The sequence below is a fragment of the Buteo buteo genome, chromosome 10 (genome assembly GCF_964188355.1).
Source record: "Buteo buteo chromosome 10, bButBut1.hap1.1, whole genome shotgun sequence".
Taxonomy (NCBI): Eukaryota; Metazoa; Chordata; class Aves; order Accipitriformes; family Accipitridae; genus Buteo; species Buteo buteo.
This window is the reverse complement of record NC_134180.1, coordinates 4,950,043-4,975,473: the sequence shown is the minus strand read 5'-3', so window position 1 is coordinate 4,975,473 and position 25,431 is coordinate 4,950,043. Positions and strand designations below refer to the sequence as shown.

Here is a 25,431-nt window from a genome sequence, read left to right as displayed (position 1 = left end):
GACCTGGTGCTGCAGGCAGGGCACTGCCAGGTCCGGTACGGGAAGGAGCTATGGCTGGGGAGCCCGTTAGTCCCCTCCTGGCCAAGAAAGTAACTTGCAGACCCGGAATGCAGAACCTTGTCCGATCTAGTCCGGCAGCCGCGCGGGCTGTGTCCACGGCTCCTTTCAGTGGCAGAAAGAGTCTGTCAGCAAAGCTTGAATTCACCTCTCCTGCCCACATCCACCCAACTTTTAGAGCTGGGAGAACAGCTCAACCCTTGGGTACAGGGACATGGGTGAGACAAGTCAGGACAACCCCAGCCTGCTGGTTGAGCTCCAGCACCTGCCTGCTCTGCCCTACAGCCCTGGGAACAAGCGTGGGGCTTGGAGCAGCCTGGACCTGGCACCTTGAGAGCAGGAGGAATGAAACCTTACAGCAATAGAGCCAGGAGCACAGGAGCACACACCCAGGAGGTTTTAGGAACTGTAGGAAATGGCTCTCCAGCGCACGTCCCGAGGAGTCCAAACACACCATGTTTGTTTTGCTGATAGAAAGACCCTGACGAACGTGTAATCACGAGACATTCAGCAATCAGAGTGTGCTATGTAAATACAACATAATTTATTGGTTCAATTTCAGAGAACTATAGTGGTATTTGTATGAGTGTCCTAACAATAGTACAAGAAACGAGAGTCACGTTACGTACAGAGATTCCAGGACACAGCAAAACTTTGTAAGGAAGAAGTGGTTAGTGGTACAGTTTGGTCACTGTTCATAGAAACCTTTTCTCTTACTGTAAACCCTGCTCCCCCACTCGCCCCAAATCCTAGGTAGACCTATCTACCTACCTCGGGGGTACTGCAAAGCTCTCATCACGCAGCAGAGTTGCTTGTGCAAGCAGCAGGCAAGGCTAGCGGTCTCTGGCTGCACACCAGAGACTTTGGTTACGAGATGTGCGCAGCTGAGCGAGGGGATGTGCCGCTTGGGAAGAGGGAGAAGGCTCCGTACCCTAATGGGAAGCAGCAAATGGTCCACACACAGCCAGTGAGGCCGGAGGGCGAGCAGCCCAGTTCCTTCTCAGCAGGGTCAGCGTACCACAAGGAGATGGGGAAGTGCAGGTGTTTGAGACGAAGACTTCCCCACGCCTGTCCCAGCGCCCTCCCTCTGCTCATTCCCACGAGGCACAGGTCTGCTTGGCCTAATGCTGCCAGCGCGGATCCCCGTCCCCCGTGGGGATGGCGCGCCTGGAGCCGCAGCTGGGTCGTGCACAGGGAGCAGCTCAGCTCAGAGCTGCTGTAAGAGGCAAGAGCGGATTCTCAACAGCAGCGCTCCTGCACAGACTCCATCAGCAGTGGCAGTGCTGGTCTAGCCATGAAAGAAACCAAAGTCCAACTTCGTTCAGAAGGAAAGCAAGGAGGGCCAAGCCTTGGGGACAGGACGCCAAGCAGGGGGTGAGCACAAAAGCAGCTCTGTCCAAAAACTGGACTCACAGCCAGTGGAAGAGGTGCTGGAACCAAACAGCACCCCAGGGGATCCACGTACACCAGCATTTCTTCCCCAATCCCCAGGTAACCTCCCTTCGCGGGTGGGAAATGGGTGTCTGGAGGGAAGTACTGCTTCCATGGCAGCACCGGCTACACGACATGGCTCTGTCTGAAGCATCTGGCTCGGCTCGGTTGGTGCTGCTGCAGTGAGGGGACGGGGAAGAGGCAGTACAGGGTGGCTCCTCCCTCCTCAAAGAGCGAGCATTTCCACCAAGTGGCCCAAAATATTTTCTTTTTTTTATAGAAATTACTATAAAAAACTAGTTTATCTAGAGCATCTTTAAAAAAATATTCCTGCAATATCACAGTTTTACATTGAAACTCATTAAAAATATAGATTTCTTTAACAAAACGTCTCTGTTCTCCCCGTGAATCATGTCTCCAATGCAGGAGTGGGACTCGGAGTCCTCAGAAGAGAGGCCGAGGTGGGAGCAAGGTCTGATCTCAGTGGCACATCCGGGACGTCATTTCCTTCTGTCAAAGGGACAGACAAGACAAGGGACCATGAATGAAGATCCAGATTACCAGGTGAGGGTGTGGATTAAAAAACCTCACCTTTGTTTAGTCGTAAATACGCTTCTCAGACACGCGGTGACACTGTTACTAACAGCTCCAGTTTGGGCAGGCCCGTGTTGCCCCCACCACTCCCAATCCCAGGCACCGGCACTGCCCAGTGGCTCTGCAAGTCTGCTCTGCTGCTTATGGCTTTAGAAACACCATCACCACCTCCTAGGTCTAGGTCACATTAGCCATCCTCCAGACTCCTTGCGAAGGCAGTGGTGTTGTCCTTGCTTTCCAGCATGGGAAGTAAGCACAGGGAGGGGGTTTTAGCCATCCACATCCTGGATGGCTAACAGTGGCAGGCTCACGCACACAAACAAGGCAAGCCAGCTGCTAGAAACGCAAGGAAGTTGCTGGAGAACAAGTCAACTTCACCCAACCGGTGCCCCAACAACCCTGCTCAGCTGTGCCTGCACGTCTTGACTCCCAGTTCCCCGACAGTCAAACTGCAAGGCCAACCGATATCCTCAATTTGGGCAACCAGTTCTGAGAAGGTACCAGAGACCTCTGTGACACCTCCACCCCCAGCCCACCCCTTCTGCACTGGCTGCAGACCCCAACAGACCAACGTGTAACCGGAGCCCACCCAGGGACTCACCAGTGGTTCCAGCTCCTTGGTGTCTATGAGATTGAACTCTTTCACAAAGTAGTAAAAGTGCTTGTAGCAGGTGTTCACGTGGGCTTCCGACCCCATCTGGGTGATCCTGTCGAAATGGTGGATGTAGACGTGGACAAAGACTCGGAAAAGCCTGGAGAGAATCTTCTTCACCACTGGGAGGAAGTTCTTGGGGAAGGGAGTACCTGAGAGGGAAGACAAGACCATGAGAAACTTTCAGCAAAGTTAAAACTGATTCCTTGGGGCTAAAACAAATTGACAAAATGGATAGACTCAGACAAAAGGGCTTCTGTCCCTGTTAATTTCCAGTTCCTCTCTCCTTTCTTCTTTCTGTTCGGATCAGATTTTTCAAAGCACAGATTTCTGAAGTGACAGAGTGCTACACGCCATCGATCACTGCTAGTGACTGAAAGCAAGAGACCAGCCTCGCAGATTCCCAGCAGCTGTTTCAGTCTGATACAGTTTTCTTCTACTCCTATTTGGCATGTTTATATAAACAGTGCAAAATACTAGATACAACCAAGCAACTTCCCAAAAGAAAAGAGTCACTGCTGTTAACTCCCCACAGTTAATCTCTTATTTTGATACGTCTTTAGCTCTTTGGTTAAAAATTAAAGACGTTAAGGTCCTTTTTAAAGGCATCAGTTCTTTGGGATTTGTTTAGCCACGACCCTACAGCTGAACAGTCTGCCCAACCAGCCATCTCAGTCGAATATTACAGTTTAAAGTTCACACAGGTCATCATTTCTGGAGGAATGAGGATTAGTTAAACCCTTTCAGTGCTCTGGAGGAACTGCAGCATTTCAGTCAGCATTAAGGGCAAGGAATCTGGTAAAAGCTGAGCTGAAAACAACAATAACAATTAAAAAAACACAAACCACAACCCTCCTGCTGTCGGAAACTTGTCTTGCCTCCCCGAACAGAACAAACACCCTGCTTATAGTCCCCAGAGAATCCTGCAGAAGAGTCCTAACTAAAGGCAACACAGCAGTCATTTGGGCAACAGGAGGAATGGGTGGGGAGGATTTCAGTGTTTCAGCTGTCTGAAGAACTGGTTGGTTATGGCCCTGCTCCTTGCCTCTGCCTGCTCAACACCAGGTTTAAGCAGCGTTTTGGCATGGGTGGAGAAGCCCCACAGATGCTTGTGTGGCAGAGGCAGCAGACGTGTCCCAAACAGGGGCCAACTACAGCCCATCAGAGCTTTGACGGGATAAACACCAGGGCAGGAGGGAGGGAGCTCTGCTGCATCTTGTCTTTTGCATCCCAGAAGATGGGAGCTCGGAATGGGATCAATCATATTTACCTAATGCTTTAGATGCTGAATTCTCACATCTTATTCAACACAAAATAAACAAAAAACCCAACAATGTTTGTCCCAAAGCCAGTACATGAAGCTGTGTTTGGATATGCAGATTTAGGTGTCCTAGGCCAAACTCTCGTTTCCATCACCCTGGCAATAGATAAAACACTGCCCCTCCCTCCATGCACATACCAGCATCCCACCCAGCTGCAACAAACAGCCGAGTGCATGCCAGGAAGCACTGAGCTAGAAAGGGCAGAGTCAGCTAACGCCAGCCTGTAATAACAAAGAGGCTAATTATGGAAACGTGGCCACCATCACCAGGCCGACGCAGAGCACGCACGTTGAACCCAAGCTAGCAATCAGCTGTAAAAGAGCTGTCCTTCAGGAGACCATGTCCAGCATGAACTACTCGAGAGTCATGTCAGAGACTGACTTTTCTAAGAGCAGCCTCTTGTTTTCGCTGCTTAGGCTCAGCTTGGCTTTCCTCAAGGTATCCATGACTCCAAATGGGATCTGGTACAGCTCTGGGTATTTTAGCACTCCAGAAGAGCTCTGAAGTTTCTCGGGTGCTCGGAAGAGCTTACTACACTGCCAGCCTCTGAGCGGCACAAAAGGAAATAGTTCTGCTACAAGGGTGACCTGTGCAACAGCATCTCCTGGAACAGAAATGGGACCTGAGGGCTCAAAGCAGAAGGCTCTGCATCAGCCCCCCTCCCCCCACTGCCACTGGAACTGAACTCACCAACATTAGTGGGAAAGATGTCCTCGTTGTTGATCTGTACCTCAATCCAGTCCATCAGGAGGTTCATGTACTGGGGAGCAGACAGGGCCGTTGGTTTCCGGTACTTGTGCTCATCCTGCCATCGGTACTCGTACTTGGGTCCCCCCGACATGACGGGGCAGGACTGCTCTGTGCAATAGTCACTGATGGTGCCGTAGATCAGGTTGATGCGGTTGAAGAAGTCCACCACGTGCACGGCCACCCAGTCGTTCTGCTCCTCTCCTGGTGGCAGCTGGACGGCAACTTTCAAGTCCAGGCCAGCGTTGAGCGAGGCTTGAGCCTTCTTGTGCAGCTCAAACCGCTGAGTCCCCGGCTCAAACTTGCGCTTGGGTCGGAAGGTTTTGTCTTTATTGAACACTTGCTTTAAAGCATGGGACATTTTTCTTCTCTTCTTCTTTCTTTTCCAGGTCCGTAGCGATGACAGCTGGAGACGCAGCGCTGCTGGGCCACTTCCCGGGGCAGGGCTGGGGCGACTCTGATCTGAAACCTCACAGAAACCTCCCTCTGCTCATCTGGTCCTGATCTGCAATGCAGCACAGAAGGGCAGCGATTAGGAGCAGCTCTCTCAACAGGAAACCTTGTCTAAATCCCATAGGAAGAGATCTGGGATACCATCTGGGCCCTCGCCCCAGATCTGAGAAGGCGGGGAAGCCAACGCCAGCTTTCTTTCCTCCCCCTTCTCTTTTACAGCCCAGCTTGCAGCAGAACGGAGGCTTGGCTGTCAGAGGTGACCTGGGCTGAACAGTCACCCCTGCAAGGTCTCCCTTGCTCAATGTGGGGATGAGGGAACCAGCCCCACAGCCCCATAGGGAAGAGGTGTGATGGGAAGGGGCAAAATGAGACATCAAGGCGTAGTCCCCCCGTGCCCCCCAGCGCAGCCTCTGCGGGAGATCACTGCTATTCACCCCGATGTCATCACACGAAGAGACCCAAACCCCACAGAAACAAGGAGAAACTCCACCACCAGCAGCACCTATTCAGCTCCAATACACCAAACAGTTAAGAAGGGTAAAACTTGAAGTTGGGTTTTACCTGGATCAGATTTTTCACCTTCGCTTCCCCCCCTGCTTTGGAAACAAGCCTACCTAAAAGGTAAGGTTATGACAACCTACAATAAAGTTCAGATCTGCTGCCAGATGTACGCCAACAAAACAGCCTTTTGAGCAGGAGCTGCATGTGCTGTCATAGCACTAAAGACAGGACATGAAAGGGCAGGGGGGAACAAGAAGAAGAAGAAGAAGTTGCAGCTCAGGCACCCGGAAAGAGAATATCCTGAAATAACACCAGCTCTAAGAGCAGCCACAACCTCTTCTGCAGGTGCAGACAGACCATAAACATATTTTTCATTTAAGTTTAGCTCACTTCAAGTTGAAGGCTGGTTGAAAGCTGGAAGACCAGGGAAAGCTCGCCTTCCTCTTCCAATCTGTGGAAAAGAATTAGCTCCAAGAGGGTGAGACACAAGTTAAGATCTGAAAGGATGCTGACGAGAAACACAGCTCTGTTTATCTGTAGCTAATTATACCTCCTTTGTTCCCACATCCATCCCCTCGTATAATTTGTGTCAAGCTGCTCTTTGAAGGAAGCTCAAGGCAGAAAGCTGTGTGTACCAAAAATATTATTTTACATGTGCTGGACAGAGAAATAAATAAAGTAATAGAAATTAACTAAAGCTCATGCCTTACTGAATCTGGCAAATGAGAGTTTCCATAATTTTATAAGAAAGCAAGCAAACAAATCCCTTTCACCAAGCAGAAATCTAGCTAGATTTATATGAAGCCGTAGTGTTGTTCAAATAGGTACAGTATCCTCAAACGTTGGCAAGAAAATCCCAAATTCAAGGTCAAAACTACCTTTGCTGCAATTCAGCCCATCTCTAACAGATGCTGCATAGTGCTAATCAGCATTTCTTCTCTGGAGAAAGATTAAAAAGATTTAAACCAAGGCCTCTTGTTTTCTTATTTAATTACAGTAAGGAAGAAAACCCAAACCACTTCAGTTTGTCCCACTAACAACAGGCTCGACATTTCCTAGCGCTACTTTTCCTGCAGGAACAGGCTCAGTAACCTCTTCTGTGCGGGAGCAGAGAGATCCAAACTCCTGTCACAACGTGGGCCACAACATGTGTTGGGAGAAACTGAAAATGCATTTTAATGTGGTTTGATGAGATTCACCCTGGGCTGCAAGGTGAGTTCACTGTACACATGCTTTCGCTGCACACAGCGCTGCGAAAACAGCTGCTGCGACCCCGCAAGCTACCGTGTGAGAGTCGAAAAAAAGAAAAATAAGAAAACCCACAGAAAACGTGTCCTTAGGAGGTGTTTGATCACACCACAGACATGGTTAGAGGAAGTAGCGAACGGCGCAGAGGGACATCTGAGCACGAGGCAGCAGCTTTGGTTACCGAGAGCTGTGTCACAGCCTCACCACATCCTGTGGCAAAACGCCGAGGCGACCCGGCGGGGCGGAAGCACCGGGGGACTGTGCCCACCCTGCCGTGGTGCCACGTCCGGAGCGAAGGCAGGACCGGCCTCCAAGTAACCAACAATGTGGACAGCAGGTGCTGAGTCTGCAGCTATTTCCAGCAGGAAATCAGTCCCAGAGAAGTACTTGCACGCAATGATTTCCTTACACTGGAGATGGAGAAAGAAATGTCCTTTAAAACAAACAAGCCATAAAGAAGCACGAGCATCACCCTCCATACAGCTCCCTGGAGGACCGGCAGCATCCTCGGCACGGTATGACTCTGTTCCTGCTTATTTTCTGTAAGATCTGTCTGATTCCAGGCAGGCATCGTCCCTTCCGCTGGACAAGGACATGTTTCTCGAGCAGGGGTTAGGCTGCGGGTGCAGGGCCCGGCACAGAGAAGAGAATGGGGTGAAACAGAATGGCAAAACTGCTGAGAAAAAAACCCAAACATCCCCTGGGCTTGGCCACGCATATCAAGAAGCAAATGCTGACCATTTTCCAGAAGAAATTGTCACTTGAGCAGGATGAAGAGGCTTTTAATATGTTTTATTTGGTATCAAGGCAACATCCGTCCTACAAACAACTTCCTCTTCCTTCGGAGACATCATTCATGAGAACTGGGGAGCTCGACACAGCAGCAATCGTCTCTCAGACGATTCAGCATCTGTCTGAAGGTATTAGCAAAATGAGTAGCTAAGACTTCAAGCAGATGCAGCCTATTTAATTATGGTCTTTGACTGCAACTGAGCTAAAAGAAACATTTAGCTCTAGGGAGGGGAAAAAAAAAAAAAGCCAGGCACAGAGACCAAAAGCAACCCTGACATTGCTTGAAGATGATATCACATGTACAACACCTACTTCCACACACAGGAGTCACAGCTCAGGCAGCACTAAGACACTGCCTTTGCACAGAAGAGAAAGGAAAGGTTAGGAACAATTAGGATATGGAACATGCAAAGCACCTAAATGATATTTGCAAGCTTCAAAGATGAGGAAAGAAAAACCAACCCCACAAATAAACCTGCAGTACATTTTGTTTACTCTTCCTTTCCAGCCAGCCAAGATTACAGCACACGTCACCGGTGCTCCGAGAGGACCTTGGCCATCCCTCCGAGATCACACAACTGCCGCAGAAAGCCTCACGCCATGGCAGGCTGTCCAGAACACAAACAAACCTCCAGCTTCTCCGCTACTCCCAAGGACACGAAAGGAGCAGCTCGGTGTTACGCTGGTTAAGGAGGCGACTTGCCTGCCCAACGAGGAGTGTTGAGGCCTGGCCCTCTCTTCCCTTCCCCAAAAGCTTGGTTTTTCTCCTTACTCCCTGCTCTCACAGCTCCAGTTCTAACGCTGATTTCTGCTGATGGCAATCCAGGGCAGGGCTACATGTATCGCCCTGCCGTTCCTCTTCCCTCGCCAGGAACAGCAGATCATGCAGTGCTGCCTTACTTTAAAGCCAGGCTCTGGGTAGAGGAAGCCCAGGCAGTCGCTTCCCCGTCTCTTGGTTACTTTTACATGCAGCTCAGAAAGGGTACAGAGAAAGGAAAGACAGTCACCTCCTCTGAAATACCTGGAAGCTGCCTCCCCTTGCAACCTGCTGCAGCTATCCTGAGGTCTTCCAGGAGCGAGCAGTGTTCCCACTGGATCCTGCCCTCCCCGCAGAGGCAGAACAGCCCAAAACCCTCTTCCAGGAGTCCCATGACTGCTCCGTCAGCGCCTGCCCCGACCAACACCCAGCGCTCCCCTCCGCCGCTAACACTGTGCGGGGGTTTAACAACAGCCAGGGGAAAAAAAACCAGAAAAAGCAAGCCAGCACATCAGCAAGCTCCTACCTGCGTTTCTGGCCTCGGCAGAATACTGTTGCAATTGCTCAGCCCGTCTCTGCAACTTCTACGAGCGCTCGTAGGCACTGAGGCAAAGAGCTTCCTTTTTTAAAACAAGGAGGGAGAAAAAAAACCAAAAGTCCCGTTTCATGCGTGGCTGCAATCCAAAGGCTGCTGCAGGCTGGGGAGGGGTCAGAGATGCGGCCACTTCCCTCCCAGTGACCCCAGTGCTGGGGCAGCTCACATCCTGCTGCCTTGCTGGTAAGAAAGCCCTTAAGCAAACCCCAGTGAGCAATGCATTTCTCAGAAGAATTGATTTCTCTAGTTTCCTTTTAGGGAAGCCACGCTGCTGTCCTGCGAGATGATACCAATATGGTATCGCTGCTCAGCATTCACATCGAGTCCAGCCGAAAGCTCCTTCTGCGGCTGCTTGTAATTGCAGCCCTTCGGTGACAAGCCCATGCCAGTCACCCCATCCCCACAGCTCCCCGGAAAGGAGAGGGGAGCAACGAACCCCCACCTTCGCCCCGAGCCATTTTCAGCGTCCTTACTCACCGCTAATGCCGTCACTCAGGCCAGAGTTTACAATATAGGACACGAAACCACCCATGCCAGTTTGATAAAGCAGCCACAATGTATCAGATGCATCGAGTGCTTCAAAACCGAATTTACAGAGCACGCCCAAGAAGCAAAGTGGCTTCAAAATAGACAACTTAGACAAGAAAGCAAAGACGGGGACACACACGTGTTTTTTCCATCACTCCCCCCACCGCCTTCACCAATACCTTCCCTCAGGCATTCTGCACTAGCTCAGTTTCTCGGTACAAGATGATCCTGGTTTTCTACGATCACAGGAGAGATTTTAATACGGAGAGCAAGGATCAGACCAATTACAGCAAGCGGGGCTGGACTGGCACTAATGACAGCCACTTTTTTGCCTCTGGAGCCAGTGTGGCAGCAAACAAGACAGCACGCCTTTGCAGGATGAGGTTTCCGGCTGCTCTTTTGAATTGTTTTACGATAGGAGCAACGAAGGTCTGTCCCCGTGCTTACCTCAGCCAGGGCAGGGCACGGTGAGGAGCGTGTGGGGCAGGAGAGGAGGGCCGAGCGCGGCTGCGGCAGGCACGCCTGGCCATTCATAATCCCGGCGAGACGGCACTTCCACGTCAGCCAGCTTCCTGTTTGGCACCGAGTCCGGCCTCCCGGCCCAGGGAGCTGCCAATGTTTTCCCAAAAGTGAGTCATTCCCCTCTACAAGCTCTGTCGTGGTGTTTCTGTCTTTTCTCCTGCGAGATCGCTCCAAGCCGCCGCGCGAGGAGAACCGAGCAGCTGCCCGGCGTTACCCTCAGCATCGCCTTTTCTTGTTTTTCCTCCCTGCTCGCTCCTGGCAGCAGAAGCTGCTCTGAAGTTAAAGGAGAGGGAGCCGAGAGTGGATCCAGCCCAGCTGCACCTACAGCCCCAGGCTGGGCGAGACACCAGCAGCGAGTTCGTTCTGCTGCTCTGCAGGACGATATCCACATTTTTCTCTTGGAAACTGCTTTAGTAGCAGTCTTCGCAACAAACTTAACAGAGCCATTCAGAAATGCACATTTGAAATGTTGAATTCCCAAGGTTTAGGCAAACAAAGAGCCCTTTATATTTCACCACAAAGTCAGTTTTAAGAAAGTCCTGCTGGTTGCCAGCCTCCCCCCCGCAATTTTAATCTGCTGCACAATTTGGAAATTCCCAAGTAAGAAACTGTACAGACACGGCATCTCCCTGGCACTTCCCGGAAAGAGGCTTGCTTAGGAGCAGGACGGTCTCTTTACATGCCTCCAAGCCATGCAAACGCAGAGCCTATCTGCATCGCCATATGCATAAGAAAAGGAACAGCATAATAAAAGACCAAAAATAGTTTTACTGGGCTTTAATTGGTATCTTCTTTTTCCCCTGAAAGGCTATGCATTCAGACCAATTTTAAAGTCAAGTTAGCTTATATAATAAAGGGAAAAGCCCTGTTAAATTAAGCCATAGCTGGGTTAGGAGAAGACCCAACCGACACAAGCGCAGCAGCTCTGGCAGCGCCCATCAGGCAGCTGCCTGCTGCAGCCTGCGCCAGATGGAAATGCCACTGCACTGAGTGGAAAGCACCAGGTCACGGAGCAGCAAGAGGCACTTCTCAACCATCACGAGCAAGATGGAGGAGCAGAGGCAGTTCACTGCTCAACTCTGAGCCCAGGATTTAGATCCAGACCACGCGGCGACGACGGGAAGGACGTTATGGGTCTTGTGTGATGGAGCTCACGCTGCAAGCGGATACTGAGGGGAGGCAGGTAAGGGAGTGAGCACCGATGGGGCTGGATAATCCTTTCTGGCAGGGGAGAGGGAAGACCGAATTGCCTGCAAACTCTGCGTGCAAGAAGACTGAATTTTCAACGTGGGTTGTCCCCCCTGGCCTTCCAGGCATCCTCCGCACAGCCACAGAGGGTGGAAAAGCCACACGAGAAAGTAACTTTTGTAAAAGGTCATCCCTCCTACTTTCTCTTCCTCAAAAGGGGAAGGTCAGACAGCAGATGCTGCAATTTAAAAATCTTCATTTGAAGGCCTAGAAATGACTGCAGTATAACAGGGACAGCTAGTAGAGCCCTGAGCACTACTGATTTACGGCCAATTTTCTTGCCTCTTACGTGACATCTGCATCTATTGCAATGTCAGAGCCGCAGCTATTTTGGAAGGTTTCCACAGATCACGCTACACATCCACACTGGGATGACGGCTGCATGTGGAGGCAGAGCTAATCCGCTGCAGGCTTTGCAGACGCTGCGTTAAGCTGACAAGCTGGGTCACGACTCTAGGAGACAGGTTAACTGCACAGACAAATATTTCTAGGATAAACCACAGGCAGTGGGTGGCTGACGGCATGCTAAGAGCAGCTCTCTCTTTTTGAGGTCTCAGGGGCCATATTTTGCAGCCTGCTCCTTTGGCAAGACCTTTCGCTGTTGTCCAGCCTGACTTTGTCCCCCAGTGCAGGACTCGTAAGGGGCAGCGTGATATTTATCGAATCCCAGCTGCAAGCTACATGTTTCTTCCTGCTTTTGCAGGCTCCACGTTACTGTCCTCACTGGGCAGGGATATTTTTGAACCAACAGCAGTTTCATCTACTCTAACTTTGGGATCTGCCCCCACCCAAGCAAAGGTAACACTGGTTTGGAGCATGAATTTTGCCTTAGGCTGATAAAATGACTACAGCAAGAGACACTGCTTTAACAGCGTAGCTATGGGTTCGAGATCACAGGAGGTCCCAGGGCTATGAGCTCCTTCACCCAGGGACTGAGCCAGACCACGAGCTGGCCACACGGCCAACCTTTCCCATGGCAGGGCTAATCCCACCGACAAATACCTTTTTTCCCCCTGTTAATATTACGCTTTTGGGAGAAAAGCAGTATTGTTTCTCCCTGAAAGCAGATGCCCACGAGGCTTGCTCTTCCCCTCCACGAGGAGATATGGCAGTAACCCAACACATTAGCATGTCTCCAGGCAAGGAATAAGCCCACTGATGTGGAGCTAGAGATCACCTCAAGACTAACCACATCATAAGACCTCCTGCCACGCAGTGAGGGGAAAAAGAAGAAAGAAAGAAAGAAAAAAAAAAAGGCCCAGACAGCAGCCCCAAGAAAAGCCTGCGGTTAAGATGAAGAAAAAAATTACAGCGCCTTTCAGTGCAGCCATGGGCCCGACTCAGCTCCTGCTTCAAACTGAAACAGGTTTTGGATGGCTCTAGCTCATATTCTGTTCCACAGGCTCCCTCAGAGCCAATGCAGAGGCATGCAGCCACTGCTGCAATTCACCCAAACCCAGCCGGTCCCCGAGCAGAGCAGGCAAGGCACTGAGCGTGGCCACAGCAGGACGATTCCCCCACGGCACAGCCCTATGCCAGTAGCACACGGGAATGTCCGGCAGCGTCACCACGTTTGCCTCTTCTCAAACTGACTCAACAACAACAAAGCCAAGCACCTAGGGACTTCATCCAGACTTTTCTGGAGGAAGGCAAAGCTGCCATAGCGTGATGGATTTTTTTGTGCTGGCTTTGCACACTTGCAGAAGTGTTTTCTTTCTCCGGCCTTGCTGCCTCCATTCCTCCCCTCTGCTCCCCGGCTGCTGCACGTACTCGGAGCAACAATTTGCTCATTTCATCAGGAGCAGAACAGCACTTTTAGCACACCACCAGCTCCAGAAGGAAGCAAGTAGCAGACCAAAACAGGAGGCACAGATAACTCTGCATCCCAGGGTTGTCTAGAAAAGGAAGGATAAAGATGCAGCCTAAGGTGCACTCTTTATTGAAAGCATTAGCTGGATATTACGTATTTCTAAAGATAAGCTCCTAAACCTCCAGCAAAGCTGGTTATGGATCCACTTACAGTAGCGTTTATGGCTCAAGTATCACAAAACACTTTCCTGTCTTATAAGAAATTAAAACTCAGAAGTAAAGGCAATTCTTTTCCCAGATCTGAACGCTGTGCGCAGAACTGGTTAGGTTTTGCAGTCTCTCTTTGACCCCGCACGCTTTCACTGCTGACAAGGGAAACATTTTTCCTTTGTGTACTGTGGCTGTAGAGATCCCTAGCCCATTTACAGAGAAGCATGAGTTACAAAACACAGCACACATCAGTACAGTCCAGCCTCCACAAATGGGACTAAATTGCACCGTTTCAGTTTGGGTGGTACTTCACATCCCATCAACGGGAGAGCCATGTTAGAGCTGAATGTGGACAAGGAAGCATCTGGCCGACAGGTCCTGCACTAGAGGACAACGGAAGTCATGAAGGAGGACTTCGCTCAAGATGCTGAGTATGCTTCAAGCTCCCTAAGCCCCAGCCAAGTGGACAGGAGAGCCCGTTTCCATTTCTGACGATGGCACAGTTGATGGCCCAACCCCAAGAAGCGTGTCCAAAAGAGCATCCCAGATCCTGAAAGGTGAGCCAGGCACAGGGAACCAGCTCCCTGCTCAGCACCTGGACTCAACTCCTCAGCGTAAACCAAGAGCACCAGTTTTTGCTATCACACCACCAAGCTGGCGTGAACTCCCAGCACTCCTCTCCTCCCTTTCTGGGGATTTTAAAAGGTTACAAACTCGCCCTCCTGCCCAAGTTAACTTCACAAGTACGTGACTAAGACAGAAAGTGAATCTAAGAGATGGAATATACAGTCCAAGAAACAGCAATAAACACAGAGTTGGATGCGAGCCTAAAGCTCGGAAAGGAAGCAGAGTGCAAGGACGAAGCCCTGGGGACTGTGATAAACAGGTGGCTGGGGAAATTTCACATCTCCTAGCAAAAATTCCCCCCTGCCCTGCAACTTGGCAGAAGACTTCCAGACTGGAAAGGGGTTTTAAACAAAGAAGGGATGGGAATTGAGAAAGCGTGGCCACTCTTCAGCTCCAAACAGTAGAAGGGGACCTTGCCTTTCACTAGCACCAGAGTCCATGACAGAGATACTCTCTTACATCTGTGCCACGTGCTGGACAACTTCAAATCCCTCTTTCCTCTCCCTCTGGAGGACTTCCTGCCCTTTCCTTTTTGTCTGTCCTTCTCACACACACGAACAGTTTTCTCTGAAGGAGCTGAGTTTATCCTACTGCAGATCACAGCAGAGGCAGCTACTGCCAAGACTAGCATTCCTGCACTCATAGCTAGAGACAGAAGCAGAGCAAGAGTTTGCTTTCAAGTGTCACAAGTTTTCCCTCATGACAGCTGAGTCGCAGCTCACCATGATCAGGAAAAAAATACGGAGAATTCCCCACTCTCCCCAAGCATGTAAGAGATTGAGGAGTTTGAACTTCAGGACTATGCCTTTACCTACAATAGAAACATTTATTAGCATAGCTAGAGGAAGATGGGGGGAAAGAGGTAGAATAAAATGTAAGAGTATCTAAGAATGTAACTTCACGGTTACACCAGCAAAACCCTTGCTCTCTATGCTGTTTTTTTTCCTCATTATGAGATTTTTGATTTGCTAGTCAACACCACAGCAGGTACCCCCACCTGGACACCTGCAAGTGACCCCCCTTCAAGGGGAGGTGACGCCATCAGCCAGGTCTCTGCTCAGGAAGGTCACTGCTACGCACCGCAGCATCCCCTCGAAGACGTTTCTCCTCCAGGATGTGCTAACACAAGCAGAACCATGCTTTGCTCACGCCGCCAGCTCCCAAACACCCCTGGGCTGGACCGGGGGCTCTGGGGAGCACGGCGGGGGCATCAGGGGCCTTCTCCTCTGGCCAGAGAAGGGGTTTTGGTACGGACCACAGCTTAGTGAACGCAAAGCCAAGAGAAACTTGCTTGCAATTACCTTCTGCCCAAGTAAAAAAATATAAATAATTAAATAAGAAAAAAACCCAGAAAAAACCCAAAGATAGTAGATTTAGAAGTCCTAGTTCAACAGGTTGCTCGTTACGGCCGGCCCAGCCCGGTGCGACCCCACAGCCCGAGGAAGCCCCTGCCCCGCCAGTGGAGCGGGGACAGCGCCGGGCCTCGCCGCCCTGGGGGGGGCTGGCGGGGACGGAAACCCCCGGGCAGGGCTGGGGACCCGCCCCGGGCGCCTCCCGAGGCCACCCCGGCTCAGGGACCCCCCCCCCGGGCCCTCTTTTCGCCCAGAGGCCCCCACAGCCCCCCCCCCTCCACAGGCCCCTCCAGGGCTCTGCTCCCTCACGGGGCCCTCCAGCCCCCCTGTGCTCACCCATAGGCCGCTCCAGGCCCCCCCCCAGACCCCCCTGCTCCCCTCCAAGCCCCCTGCGCTCGCCCACCCCCCCCCCCGCTCCCCTCCAGCCCCCCCCCGGCGCCCCCGCACCTGGCTGCTCGCAGTTAATCCGTGGCGGCGCGGAGGCGGCGCCCCTCGCCAGGCCGCAGCACTCCTCCTGCTCCGCCGCCGCCGCCGCCGCCCCCCCCTCTTCGACCGCTCCGCACAACTTGGCGGTCTTCCGCGCGGCCCCTCTCCGCGCGCGGCCGCCGGCAGCCGGCCCTACTTCCTCTTAAAGGGACCGCCCGCCCGCGCCTCGCCGCCGGCGGCTCCTCCCGCGGGCGGGACCGGGGCGGGGACGGGCCCCGGGGAGGGGGGGGGGGAACGGGGGGAGGGACCGGGGGGACGGGCCGCACCGGCGGGGGTCAGGCGCCGCGGACGTTGTCGTGGGGACAACCGTGTATTTTATTCTGTTTTCTTTTATTTTACTCCTTTATTTTTTTTATTCTATTTCATTACTTTATTTAGCTTTATTCTATTTATCTACTTCATTTATTTTCTCTTATTCTACTTTGTTTTCTCTTATTTTATTTTCTCTTATTCTGTTTATATTCTCTTATTCTGTTTCTCTTATTCTATTTTATTTTCTTTTATTCTACTTTGTTTTATTTTCTCTTATTCTATTTTGTTTGTTTATTTTCTCTTATTCTATTTTCTTTTATTCTACTTTGTTTTCTTTTATTTTCTCTTATTGTGTTTGTTTATTTTCTTATTCTAGTTTGTTTATTTTCTTATTCTATTTTATTTTCTTTTATTCTTTGTTTTCTTTTATTTTCTCTTATTCTGTTTATTTTCTCTTATTCTGTTTTATTTTCTCGTATTCTATTTTATTTATTTTCTCTTATTGTGTTTTATTTTCTCTTATTCTATTTTGTTTATTTTCTCTTATTCTATTTTGCTTGTTTATTTTCTTTTACTCTATTTTATTTTCTTTTACTCTATTTGATGTATTTATTTTCTTTTACTCTATTTGATTTATTATTTTTATTTTTCAAGAGCTGGGGAGAAGGGGCAGCCCACAGCCATACCCCAGCCCAGGGGATGCTCAGGAGGCTACGGGGCACTGAGGGGCCGCAGCCCCCGCCGGCGCCTTACTCGGCACCTTGGTGGAATTAAATTATCCATTAAAATTGGGAGAACCCGGCCGCAGAGCGTGGCACGCCACAGCAGAACTGACAGAGCCAGGGGGAAAGTTTGCCTGAATTTTTAACACGGTGGGACAGAAGAGCGTGAGGAGGTGCCCTGGAAAGGGCAGAAATGCTCAGAAATCAGAAGCAAAAATTAGATTAAGGATCAGGAAACCTCCAGATCCGGCTGGATTTCACGGAGCAATGGCTCCGGCGTAAGGTCGGGGGAAGGGACCCCCTCAGTCCCCAGAGAAGCATTTTGAGGAGCCAGTCCCCACCAGCACCCTTAACAAAAAAACGCTTTTTTCCTCACATCCTCAGCCCTCCCTCAAGCATCCTTCCACCCCCAGGTGCCTTCAGACCGTCCTCCGGCACTCCAATAACTTTCTTATTTTCCTGATTTGAGTCTGTTGGCGGGGAGGAGGATGGTTTTGGCATCACCGGGAACCAGCCGCGGCCCCGGTCCTGCCCCGGCTTGAGGCCGGGACAGTTGGTGGAAGGGGAACAGCTGAAGGGAGCTGCACGTCCTTGAAACTTAGTCATAAAAAAAGGAGAAGTAGCAGGAAACGCAGCTGCTGGTTCAAAGGGAAATTTTGACAAACAGCAGAAGGAGGGAAGTCGAACGCAGGTGGTAAGTCCCCGGGAAGCCCCAAACCAAACGGTGCCCAAAAGCACAGCCGTTCCCCTCACCCTGCAGAGCTCCCTCCTGTCCGGCACCCGCAGCATTTTTCCTGCGCTCCTGCCCCGTCGCTGGCACGGCAGGGCAGCTCGCCGCTCTCCAGTCCGGGTTCCCCCGCGACCACCCCAAATCGACAGCCCTGCAGCCCCAGCTCAGCTCCACCCGTGGTGCTCAGGCCCCCCCCGGGAGCCTGCGGCAGCACCCACGGGTGAAGGTTTCGGCTTTTCCATCCTGACCTCATCCTGGCTCTTCTGGGCAGCTTGGATGTCCCTGCAGAGCAGCTGATCCTGCTTTTTGCTCCCAAGAGGGGCCTGCGGTCGCAGCCCCGGCACAGGGGGGGCTGGAGCCCCACAGAGGAGCCAGGGCAGCTGCTCCGGCATCGTTAGTGCCTCTCCAGAGAGCGCAGCTGCTAACGGTTGGGTACCTCCGAGGAAGAGATGCTGCTCCCATCAAGACTTGGCATGAAACTGTCGCAACCGCAAACCTCTGGGGTGGCACTCTCCTGTCCCTGCAAGGATGGTGCAGGGCACAGTTTCCTTTATGCGCTTGTTCATAACATACCGGTAAGGATGGATTTTGTCCAGTTGCTCAATGGATTTTGACGCAACGTAAACGCAGAGAGCGGGGCAAGAGCCTGTCTTGCTGTTCGATGCCAGAAGTACAGATGCTGGCTTCACTGTAAACTCCAGAATTGTCCAGTTAAGGTCCTGCAGCTCCTTAAATACTCAATGTTCACTCCAAATGCTTCCTGGGTTTGGGGTTTTTTCCATGCATTTTCAGAGATGGGTGTTTGTTGTTGTTTTCATCCTGTTTCATCAGATTTATGCAGTCCCACAACGCGGCAGAGGGATTTTACTGGATATCAGGCCAAGAGGAAGAGACAGAAGGGGCTGATTTCTGACCTTAAGTTTCTAGACATCAAGACCAGAGCTCCAATTTTCACAAGTGCTTAGATTTTAGCTGCAATTGTGATCCAAAAAAAAAAAAAAAAAAAATTAATGCAGCTTTAACTGAGATTGTCTAAATTATATTTTTTTTGCCTATAACTTTTGTGTTAGTGACAACTGTTGTCTGCAATGCTGCCTTCCAAAGGAGTGCTGAAACGTGACAGCCTGACCAGTTAGTTATTCAAAGTGTGTAGGAATCAAAGTTTTGGTGCCTATAAAAATCAGGTCAGTTTAGAATACAGGAGAACAGCATCATTCCAGTCTCCCTCACTATAGACTCCTCTTCTGCTCATGTACTTCACACCTTTGAGCTGCTGCCGCTGACAGAGCGGGTATGTGATGCACACTTCAGGGATACAGGACTGTCAGGACTCCCCCTGCCGATGCACACCAGTCCCCAGCTGATAAAAACCCACCACCCCACACAGCGGTGTTAGAAATGACTTCTTACCTCCTCCCAAAGTTTTGGAATGAGATTCTTCTTACCTCCCCCAAAGACACAAGCATTCAGAGCTGGGGTACATCCACATCATGCTTTTGGGTCCATACAAGCTGGAAGGGTCTTATAAAAGGACTATTTACAAAGCCAAAAATTCAACTTTGTTTTGAAAGTTTATTGGATCATCTTGACACAAAATCATTACAGCAGCTTGTGGTATGTTGTTTTCTTTTTTTTTTTTTTTTTTTTTAAGGGAATGTTGATAGCAAATAAATTTGTGAATGTAACACATCATACAGTTTCAAAATTCTAGAATCACTGCACAGGATTCCGTAAGAGAAGACTCTACATGCTAAAGTGACAGTTTTCATCCATGAATTAAAAAAAACACTAATTGAGGAACATTATCCTTTAAGACAATTTTAATATGTTCAGTTTCTAATACACAAACTGGCTAACCAAGGGAGGTTGACCAATACCAAAAACTACCACTTCACCAGCAGTGAAGCCTGCTGCAAACGAATTCCTGCAGCGCACAAGTGTGGTCAGAATACGAAGCCGGTCCTAGCAATAAAACCAGAGCAGAGCCTTTGCAAAAATACCCTAATACGGGAAGAGTGTGAAGAGCACAAGACACGCTTTAAGTACAGGACATTCACCCAAAGGAGAAGATCAACACTTTATCCCGTTTCCCGCGTAGGGTTTTAGTTCAACTCTACTGGGCACTGCTGATGCCTGTCGGAGTGGTGGTGGTGCTGGAGAAGTGCAGACCAACCCAACTCCTCCCTGGGGACCCTTCAGCTATTCACCTGTGCCTCAAAGCAAAACCGTTCAAGCGTGTTCTCAGTTTGCTGGGTATGGAACAGCAAGTAAAAGAACTGGGTAAAAAAAAAAAAATAGAAAAAATTGAAAGCAAGAGATTTTGGAGAAGGACATCAATTAAGCTTCTCTGTAAAGGGCACAGTGACATCCCTTTCCAGTCAGTGATTCTACAAGATTTCAATAGTGCAGAATGGGCTTCACTTCGTAGACCCTCCCTTTCTTCCCTCTAAAGTAACATGCTACAGACCCACGTCTGCAGCTCCTCACCAAGGCCTCCCTCCCGCCATCCAGGCAGGGAGACTTCTGCTGCAGGGACCCAGTTACACTTGCGCTGCTAAATCTGCATCCACTGCTGTGAGGGCAGGGCCATGGGACGCTACGGGGACAACTGAGACAGCACAACATCTCTGATTTCACAGCACAGAGGGAGGGAACAGGGCTGTTATCTGCAAACTGTTCAGAATACAAGGGATTACACATGTGGGCGTTTCTGTAAGATGGTAGTGGTCAACCTCAGCTGGTGAGCAATATGATAAAAAAGCAGGAACAGACCCCTTCGGATTTCCAGTTTCTCGCTACACCCTAACTTTTCAGGAATGTGAAATTGAAGTGGACTCATAAAACACATCAGCAGAGACTGCTCAAAGGGGAGAGGCATGATAGACTCCATTTGCGGGGGTGGTCAACAGGAGCAGAGAACCAAACAGTAACACTTCCAGCCTGTTTCATGCATTCACTCTCTACTCTTTCAGCTGTCACTAAAAGAAGGTTAAGGCTCAAGGCAACTACTATAAACAGAAACTCAAACATCCCAGCTCTCACGGGGCTCATTTGGATTAGCTCAAGGAGATGGAGGATGTTTATATGCTGATCACAATAGATCTTGAGATAATAATAATAATAATAACAACAAATCATATATATAAAAAAAAAAAAAAAAAAGAGAGGCCTTCAGGTCCAGCACCAGCCTCTGCTAGAAATATACAACAACTACAGCAGCCCTGAAACCATATTCCATGGCTAAGAATCAAGTCAACCTTCCCTGGCAATAAGCACAAGCAACAGACTCTGTGCTACTGTTGATAAAATTCTGCTTAGTCCACCATCCCACGCAGATGGCAAGGTTTATGGGATCATCATGAGCTGCTGAATAAATAGCGCCACTCCCTCCCTCCCTCCCTCCTCCAGTCATGTCACCAGGATCTCTTTGGGCTAGAAAGGGTTAACACCACAGTTTGTAAAAAGTTTTGAAATAAAAAGGTAACATACAGCCTTAAAATGTCTAAACTGCAAACAATGGTGGAGTTAACTGAAAAGCACGTGCCCCAGGATAGTACATGCGTACGAGGGAGAAACTTAACACTTGGGTCTGCTCGTCTTTACACATTAGGTGTGTTTCTTGTAGTTGGAATATTTCGTAGGGAATATTCAGCACTTGGACAATGTCTCTTTCATCTCATCCAACAAGTTGCTAAGCAGGGTGGAATCATTACATTTCCCATCTATGGATACAGAGTTCTCTCCCTTGGAAAGAAAAAGAAAAAAGAAACCCATTAGCTTCTCTTCTAAGCAGGGACAATTTTATTCCCAGCCAAGCTCAGGGACTGCAAACAGCCAGTGAAGCCTTTGCCAGGAATGAAGCAGGCTTAGACGAGAGGTCAGTTTGGGGAAGCCATCAGTGCTGCTGCTACCCACCAGGTATGCGCTGGGCAACAGAAAGCCCATGGGGAGGTACAAGCTTGGTAGTAGCGCAGTGAAAACAGCTAGATGGGCCAGATGAATTAAATTGCCCATGGTGTCCCTGGATGATTAAGACAGGAATATTTTCCTCTTTCTGTTAAGGCAGAAGGCTGCAGATTTAGCTTCTCTCGGGTCTTTTTTCAGAGTGGTACAATGCTCTCACCTTTTTTACCAGTAGGCAGACGTGATGGCCTTGGATAGAACGACTGTACATTGATGCACATGAATCAACACGTTCCACAACTATAAAGAAAACAGGAGTTTTCATTTAGAGAGACAACTTTTAATACAAGGCTTGCTTCCCATGAAGAAGAACTACTGCTTTGCCTGGCCTCAAGGAATAGAAGCTTCTACTGAGTGAGGGGAGGAGTAGTCAGGGTTAAGATGATGTATGCGCCTGGCTGCTATCTGGGATATTTCACAATAATGAGGTTAGTCATTTGTCTTTTAAGTAAGCTGCAAATGTTTTGTGGCAAAAACACTGATCAGAACGTACATCTCTTCCCCAGAAACACTTTCAGTGAGGCAACATCTAATGCATACACCAGAGCATGATGAAACAGCCATTTGTTTTGCTTCATCCAGTACTTGTATTTTAATTATTAAGTCCAAACTTGAATAGCTCGCGCTCTCCCTTACTGAAACGAAGCATTGGGGAAAGAGGTAGGCTGAAGCACTGAAGATCAAACAAACCCTCCAGAGAACAGTTACAGCCCTAATTATATGCAAGCTGCTCCCGTGATACCTGCCACATGCCTTGCTGGACTGGAGAAAAGCCACAGGGACAGAAGGAGAGTTCATTTCGAAGAACATTGCATGTTTTGAGGATACCAATGTATTACAAGACTGGGAAAAAAACTCCTCTCCCAAATTTATTTAATCTGGACATCACCTGCTTCTGTCATCATTGAGGCCATGGAGCGTTGCACTTGCCAGGCACAGCAGAAATTTTAGAATACAGAATTTTGCAGAAGGTTCTGCATCGAGGAAGACTCACCTGAAAAATGATGATGAAAACAGATCTTTGCCAGTAGATGTTGGAAAGAAATGCTAATTCCATCTACTTTAATAGAACTCATGTGCAGATCTCCAGACTCTAGGAGCTTGGCAAAAGCATCACTGCAAAACAGGAAGGCAAGTAAACATCTGTGCTAGAAATTCAAGTGAAATCTGCCACATAAGCCCCATGCAGACCTTGAGACAACTCAGGATGCAGAAGTCTAAGTACTACCAAGCTCTAGGAAAATGGGTTTACAACAAATATGGGAACCATACTCCAGACTCCACTGGAGTACCCTGGGACCTCAACCAGAGCTACTTCGACATGACCTCTGCCAGCCTACAGGGCATATAGCCCCTTCTCCAGAATCACTTAAAATATGTCCAGCAACATATTTCAACAGTCAAACATTCCACAAGATAACTGAACTGTAATCAAAGCAATCACAAGCAGCCAAAGTCAAAAGCATGCTGCGTATCTTGCAGAGATGGCCTGCAGCCAAAGCTTAGCTTCACATGGGCAGCAAAAGCACCAATGTTGTGCTCCCTAAATGGCACTTACCTATAGCAAGGCGTCGTGATCAAGTATGAAGCGCAACTGAAGTGCAATTTGAAATCTAGTTTTTCATGGGTTGAACCTTCATCATTCTGCAACAGGTCAAAGGAAAGGAGATGAATGGGAGCCCCAAGGCAGCAAGAGGAGGCACCACCCCCACCTACCAAACAGGCACCAACGAAGACTTCAGGGCTCAATTCCCTTTGATATACCCTGGCTGGGCCTGATGGATCAGTGTGAGAACAACTGTCGAGCTACAACATCAGGCCACTTACAGAAAAGATTTGGGCAGCTAGGTTGATAGATAGACCTAGAGCAGATAAGGGACACAACTGGAGGGATTGGGGTGCATTTTTGATTGCACTCTGCTGAAAGACATTGAGCAGACTGAATTTAAACTAACAAACACTTGGAGATGTGGTTTTACAGTTCACCATTTCCCAAGCAAAATAATAAATTAGTATCTCCCAGATTCTTAGGTACTGAAAATAGGACTAGTATACTATCTTCAAGAAACCTTTAAAATAGAGATAATGGCTGACTCAGAAGTAGCCACAGCTGTCTCCATTCACTTCCTTCGAGCTGTTCATGCAGCTGCTTCGTTAGTAATTTTACTGAAGTAAGATCAGAAACCCACATAGTCTTATACAGGTCGATACTTATTCAACAATGCCTTCAGCTAACCTCACTCTTGTTCTGGGTTTCCATCCTTATTAACTGTATCTAATTCTTACTACTATTTTTCCAGCCTTGTACAAGGTAGCCATGTCCAACTGATCTTTGGATAACTGAGATCAGAAGAAACAGACTGGGTTGCATCTCTTGCCAGTTGGTTGACCTCCTCTCCCCGGCAGATGCACCACTGCAGTGATTTTCTAGCTGACGATGTGGCATATGTTTCAGGCTGCATTGCTCACACACTGCTGGGAATGACAATTTAGGACATGCTTACGCAGTATTTGGGACACTCTTTGCACAAGATGTCATGTAAAAATACTTCTCACATCACAGAATGGGCTGGTGCAGCAGAGATGAAATGATGCCTAAAAAAAGCTCTAAAGCAGTGCTTTCCACCCAAGTCAAGCTCCCTTATGCAGTTCCAAAGGAAGCAGAAGCACAGAGTTTAAAGCTGCACTTACTTTGACTATAAAGGACAGTGTTCCTTTTAACTTCTGAGCCATAACAATACTCTGAAGTGTAAACACAAACTGGGCTTCATTAGAGATTCCTAGCATGAAGAGAGGAGAGGGAGAAGTCAAGTCAGAAAATGGTTTCCGTATCTAAGTAAAGGTTAGAATAAACTAATCGGTAGCAGCTAAGCTTTATGTGCTGACTATTTTTGAACCAGGTTTGAAATTTTCCGTGTAGTGGGAAGAGAGTATGCACAATTCCTGCTGTGAATTAACAGTGTTATAGCACTTAGCTCTTGGTTCTCTGAAAAGCAGCTGTGATAAAGCAGCATTTGGTAGAGGTTGAGTGAGTGCCTGGGCAAAGTATGTCACAATGGCAATATATTTAAACTGTTTGTATAGCTGGGAAATATAGAGCTTTCCAAGTAGTTTTCAGAACTAATTCAAATTCTAATGTTTCTATGTTTTTCTTTTAATATACAAGTCTGTGTCAAGAACTGCCTTACACAGAATAAAAAAAACCCCAAACCCCACTGCTTTTCACAGGGGATCAAAATGCACCCTGAAGCCACTAAATCCCAGAAGACTTGTGTGAGCTGTTTCAGTATTCAAATTAACTCTTCGGTGAAGGAACTGAAATTCAAAGAAGTTTAGCGATTCAACTGTACTATTGTACTATGTATGAAGCCATTATCGTTCATCTCTGTGTCTAGTATTTCTTAAGGGCTCAGCTCCCCATCCAAATAAGCACATACTTGTCACAAACTTTCACTGCATATGGCCTCTGCCATTAAAACAGCGGAACAATAGCTCAAGAATAAATCCAGAGCGGATTCTAATGGTTCATGAACCTATAGCTTTGTTTCATTTTAAATCTCATAGCAAACTTCTTATGAATTTTGGACTCCTGTAGTTGGCAATGCTGGCACGTTCAAAGGTGTGCCAGTCTGCAGTCACCTGAAAAAGGAACTCAGACATTTGGACTCCCAGTCCTACATTATAGGCTTTACTCTTGCTGTACAGAACCACCTGTGTTTATAGCCATACTGTAAGAAGGCTTATCCTCTCCAGTGAATTGTGTGAAAGCCCAGTGAACACCCAGGCAGAGGGACATGTCTTTCCAGAAAACAGCAAGTAGCAAGAAGTTCAAA

At 48.9% G+C, this 25,431-nt stretch overlaps 2 protein-coding genes across 5 annotated transcripts in view; both read right to left on the bottom strand.

Moving 5' to 3' along the window:
* Positions 1-582: 582 nt before the first annotated feature.
* On the bottom strand, positions 583-16,981 carry MOB3A (MOB kinase activator 3A). Of its 3 annotated transcripts, none has more exons than XM_075038158.1 (4): positions 15,893-16,981; positions 4,747-5,308; positions 2,684-2,886; positions 583-1,998 (listed from the first exon to the last, which is right to left on the bottom strand). In XM_075038158.1, the coding sequence occupies exons 2-4, from the start codon at positions 5,162-5,164 to the stop codon at positions 1,969-1,971; spliced, it is 651 nt and encodes a 216-aa protein (XP_074894259.1). In that variant the 5' UTR covers positions 5,165-5,308; positions 15,893-16,981; the 3' UTR covers positions 583-1,968. The 3 variants fall into 3 exon arrangements, with proteins under 3 accessions (XP_074894259.1, XP_074894260.1, XP_074894261.1); XM_075038159.1 differs by lacking the exon at positions 15,893-16,981 and adding an exon at positions 9,081-9,181; XM_075038160.1 differs by lacking the exon at positions 15,893-16,981 and adding an exon at positions 6,148-6,674.
* A 2,273-nt stretch (positions 16,982-19,254) lies between these two features.
* AP3D1 (adaptor related protein complex 3 subunit delta 1) overlaps positions 19,255-25,431 on the bottom strand; it is a 45,840-nt gene continuing 39,663 nt past the window's right edge. The window contains exons 28-32 of one of the 2 annotated variants that reach the window (XM_075038156.1): positions 24,290-24,378; positions 23,157-23,242; positions 22,593-22,714; positions 21,759-21,838; positions 19,255-21,379 (exon numbers count right to left, since the gene is read on the bottom strand). In XM_075038156.1, coding sequence (XP_074894257.1) covers positions 21,284-21,379; positions 21,759-21,838; positions 22,593-22,714; positions 23,157-23,242; positions 24,290-24,378 — 473 coding nt within the window. In that variant the 3' untranslated portion in view covers positions 19,255-21,283. The other variant, XM_075038157.1, reaches the window with a different exon arrangement.